Here is a 4927-nt window from a genome sequence, read left to right as displayed (position 1 = left end):
TTCCCTATGTTTGTTTAGTCTGTTTCATTTATCCTAAAAATAGATAATAATGGACCTGAAGCCTAAAAAGCATAAACTAATATCATAATAAATAGTAAATAAATAAATAACCTCCCTGGCGACATTCATGAAATCTGCGATTTATCTCAATTCCTTTCTTAAAACCCAACATTTCCCAGAGATTCATCCGCCTCGTTGACTTGAACGTCGCACCTGTTTCCTCCGCCTCGGACCGCATCACCGCCTGCCCTTCAGGCGAGAGCGAGCGCGTCGGCGCTGTAGTCTAGTCCGGGTCCGCCTGCGTTCCCGCGTGGCTGCCGCGCGCTGCTGATGCTCTCCATCTGTTGAGACGGTTCCACCGCGCAGCAGCGAACACGCACCGAGGCAATGGGAGCTCTGGGGGCGATAGTGGGGATTTTAAAATATGCGGGACTTTACCTTCAACTTAATGCGGCTCTGAGCCACGGATACTCAGAGGTGGACAACCGTGTGTCTGGAAATGGTGAGTTGATTTGTTCAATCAAGATCCTCCAGTTTAGATTTCTGACTTTCGGGATATATAGTTCTTGGTTATTCATAAATTAACAATTTTATGTTAATGCACATGTTCTTGCATTTAATTATTGGCCAAAATTATTAATCTTGCAGAATAACAGTAAGAAAACTTTGTGTATTTTAGGTATATAGATTTATCTGTGATTCAGAAACGTGTGGCATTTATAGGTAGATGTGCATCCTGTCCAAAAATATTTACTGTATGAGTCATTTTTAAATTAATAAATCATACATAAATCTGTTCTTTATACAAAGTAAGACAAAAAGCAACATTGCAATTTAAGCTTTAAGTGATTTAACTTACATATTTTTGCAAGGATTTATGTTAGCAATGTGAATGTTTTTGACATTGTGCATCTAAGATTATTATTCAAGAATTGAGATATACACAAAACATGACAGAAAATTTGTTGTATTTTACAATTATTTTGATGAATATTCTTGGTGGGATCTTTTTAATAAATGCAAACTAGTAAGTTTTATTATCACTTCTGCCAACATGAAATCATGAAATGTGAACACTATGAATATATGAGTTGATTTCTTGAGACAAATTACAGCTGTTGTAAACACCATAGAGAGCGAGGGGGTCTTTGTTGTGCTCCATGGAGGTGGATATACAGCAGGTTTAAATGCCTTGTTACTGTTCTGGGTTTGTTTTGAATTAATAACTAGATTTCCCCCATAAAGCACAACACAGCGATCCTTCAGAATGACTCATGGACTGAATCCTAACAACACATCACTTCAACTTTTAAAAGCTTCTTTTTTTAAAGCCCTCTTTATTAATGTGTAAAAAAATCCTATCAGTTTCTTTTATTTTGGATTACCTATGAAAAAACAGTACTAACAGGTGTGGTAATAAAATCCAGTTCTTTTCAACAGAAAACAATAATCCACACCTTTATTTCAATAAAACAGTGTCCAACAACTGTGTGAAAACAAGAACATTCAAAGATGCAGTAGCCTGTAGAACTACTTTAGAGGGAAATAAAAGCTGCTGGTGAGATGTTTTTCAGGTTTAAACTCTAACAAACTCTTATAATGTCCTTCTCTTCCGAGCTATTGTTGGTTTTCCTCTCCTTTGGTTCAGAAACAATGATGTCTGATTGTCAGCTTTGAAATGGCCGTAGGAGGGCAGAAAGGTTGATTTCTGTGAGATCATGTGATCGGTGCAGCACAGAGTCATTGGTTCTCTAAGTTTTATCCCCACAGATTATTAAGAGAAGCAACATCTGAAGACCCACTCCAATGAAAATCATGTTTTTGGTGTTTTCATGGCATTTTTCTCATGATGGAGAACATATATAAAGAAAATTAGGCCCATAATTGCATTTCTGAATATTTTTTTAATTGACATTGTTGTAAATCAGACAAAAATGCCTTTGGAAAAAGCCTGTAGCAGTGCTGCAATTGATGGGTCACAAGCTAACTGATCTATTCTGATGCATCCACTTGTTGATTAACAGATCCATCTAAGTCTTTGTTTTCCTCATCTGAGCTGGAATCTGGGTCAAAACTGTTCACCTGGATCGCTCTGTTATTGACTGCCATTTTTGTTGCACTGGTAATGTTAGGTTGGGGTTGTGAGGAACTCGTTTCCACTGAGCGGTCCGGTCCAGTATTTTGAGCATTTCCATTGTAAAATGGACCCATTAAACAGTACAGACACGTACCTCTTGAGTGTTGGAGGTCCACAGAAAATAGAACAGGACGGTTGGGGTGGAGCCCCTGTTCCCACCCGTTGATTGGCACAAGCTAGTCAACTAATTAGTGCTAAGCAAGCAATTCGATTTTCCTCTTTATGGCGGTAATCTTCTTATTTCTTCTCCTCAATCTTCTTTCAAACAAGATTAAATACCTGTAATACAACATGTACAAAAAGTAAAGCACGAAAAAGACGAGCGTCTGGATCACCTGCATTGCTTTTTGTAAACGCTCACCAGAATAACCTGCCGTACTACTTCTTACCTGACTGGACCGTTCTGTACTGTACCAATCAGTGGAAACGAGGCTAAAGCTAACAGGAGCGTGTAAACAGATGAATGATGGGAAATGGTAGGAGGGCTTACTCCCAAACAGTTCCACCCACAACTCAGAGGTGAATTTTTGATGAACTACTGCAGAAACTTTGTGAAAGAAAATGAAAGATTTTGGCTAAAAATGGCAAAATCATAATTAGTTGATCACCTGTAATGCTTTGAAAACAGATGACATATTTAATGAGTCATTTAGAACTAATTATCAAGCTTTAGATTTAGGTTATAAACCTTATCTTATACCTCCAGTGGATCACATATCCTTCCAGTACACACTCAAACAATAGGTAGGTTTGGATTTGAGAATTTAAGATGTGTCTAAGATGTGTCTAAGATCTGTCTAGGTGATCCGTTTCTATCAAGTGTAAAGAAATTCTTTCACAGAATGAAAAAACTAAATGTATTAAACAGAACAGCTCAGTAAACCGAGTTTTTATAAATGGATGCTATTATTTTCACTCTTTTTTGGAAAGCCTTAAGATGCATTTTCTTGGAAAACAAGGAGCTGAACCTTCATGCAGAGCAGGGACGCCTTTTCTTCTGGAGGGTGCTTGTTAGACGCAGCACTGACTCATTTGTTTCAGACATGTGCGTCTGGACTCTACACCTCGATTTCCACCTGAGCTGAAGTGCAGATCGAATCACCTGCGACTAAGAATTCAGTGTTGCGCGTGAAGATAAATGGGCCTGTTCGATGGATTAGCAGCTGCGCCTCATATTTTCAATTCTCTTTTTTTGCCAGACCTGTCAGATTATGACTCTAACCTTCATGCATGTTGCATCCATGAAGGGTACGTCTCAGCTGTGAGATGCTGGAGCTCCCAAATGCTGGTGGTTTTTGAGGAAATGTAAATGATGATAATGCCACATATTCCTGTATCCGTGTTGAAGTAATCTCTTTGATAGGATTCACCTTTTCATCCGTAGACACTGTTCCACTTCCACAGCGTGAGAGCGTGCACCAACTCATTAGGCTTCCACAGGGTCTGGGATCCTCTGCCAGTCTTCCACTTGTTGTCTTCTAAATGAGGATGGCCAGCCCCGTCGCTTTTCATCGACTTTCCATTTAATTGAGCTCTGACAGTGCGAGTTAGAGGGCCAACAGATTATACAGCAGTGCTGTCACACCGGAGGCGGCTGCAGGAGGCCTGCTGTGAAGGAGCTGGACAGTGAAGGATGCCTCAAACCAAACACACCTTAGGAATACACAGAAGCCAGGATTCATTTTAAGATGCAGTGACTCCAAGGACCGTGCTCTTTCTAAAGGGCTTGGGCTTTTCATTTCATGGCACAGTGTATTCTGGGAGAAATCTCCAGATTGAAAGCTATACCCAAAGTCCCACTTAACTCACGTTTTAATCTATTTTGAAAATGTTCCCAGCAGTCTTTTAATTATAATTATGATGTTTTCAGCCATAATCAAAAAAATATGTTTTAGGACATAGTGTTTTGCATTTTTTATCTGCTCCTGATTCACATTGATTTGATTTAAGAACTTGCAATTCTGAGCTTAATTTTCTTTAGACAATGCCTCATGAAAAACACCAGAACCATCATTTTCATTGGAGTGGGTTTTCAAAAGACCACTATAAGCTGGTTTGAGAAAAATGTCCGACTGACTCCAATGGGAAAAAAATACATTTATTTAAAGAGAAACGTATTTGAGGTTCATTGCTGTATTTTGTATTAATTACCACAGCTTTTTTTTTATTATATTATACTTCTCTTTTATTTAAAATATTTTTTAGAGCTGTTGTTTGTGTCCTATATTAGATGTTTTTTTTTTGTATTTTTAGATCAGTCTTTCATTTTTGGTACATTGTTAATAGGGCTGTGGACTTAGGTGGCGATCTTCCTTATTAATATGATATGTTTTTACAGTTGATATACGTATGTATGTTTTTTATTGGAAATCAACAAAATCAACAAAACTAAAAAACAGAAAGATTTAGACAGAAAGAAATTGTGTTTTTCATTTATACAACAAAACCGAAACATCACTGTTATTTTGGACTATTTCGTAACAAATGCTGAAAATGTTCTCCATAGTTTTCCATCCTCAAAGTTCTGCAACACTTTTAGCCCTCATGCTTTCTTGCGGGGTCCAGATGACTCCACCCTTACATTGATGTGTGATCCCTCCCGTGACAAAGGTGGTCAGGATTTCATGTCAACCACGGACATTAGAGAAGATAAAAAAAAAATCCTTGAATAAAAAGGTTCAGTGTGCTGTCTTATGGGGTCCAGATGACCCTACTTTTAATGTAAACATGTAGGGCTGGGCGATAAAACGATAATTATCGTTATTGCGATATTACTTTTTTTCGATAGTG

General features: G+C 38.2%; 1 protein-coding gene across 1 annotated transcript in view; it reads left to right on the top strand.

Moving 5' to 3' along the window:
* Positions 1-263: 263 nt before the first annotated feature.
* The window catches only part of vstm2l (V-set and transmembrane domain containing 2 like), a 37128-nt gene continuing 32464 nt past the window's right edge, over positions 264-4927 (top strand). The window contains exon 1 of the mRNA XM_024271187.2: positions 264-502. Within this exon, the coding sequence (XP_024126955.1) occupies positions 388-502 (115 nt within the window). The 5' untranslated portion in view covers positions 264-387. The remainder of the gene's footprint in view (positions 503-4927) is intronic.

Source organism: Oryzias melastigma, linkage group LG5 (genome assembly GCF_002922805.2).
Source record: "Oryzias melastigma strain HK-1 linkage group LG5, ASM292280v2, whole genome shotgun sequence".
Classification (NCBI taxonomy): domain Eukaryota; kingdom Metazoa; phylum Chordata; class Actinopteri; order Beloniformes; family Adrianichthyidae; genus Oryzias; species Oryzias melastigma.
This window is presented reverse-complemented; position numbering and strand designations above follow the sequence as displayed.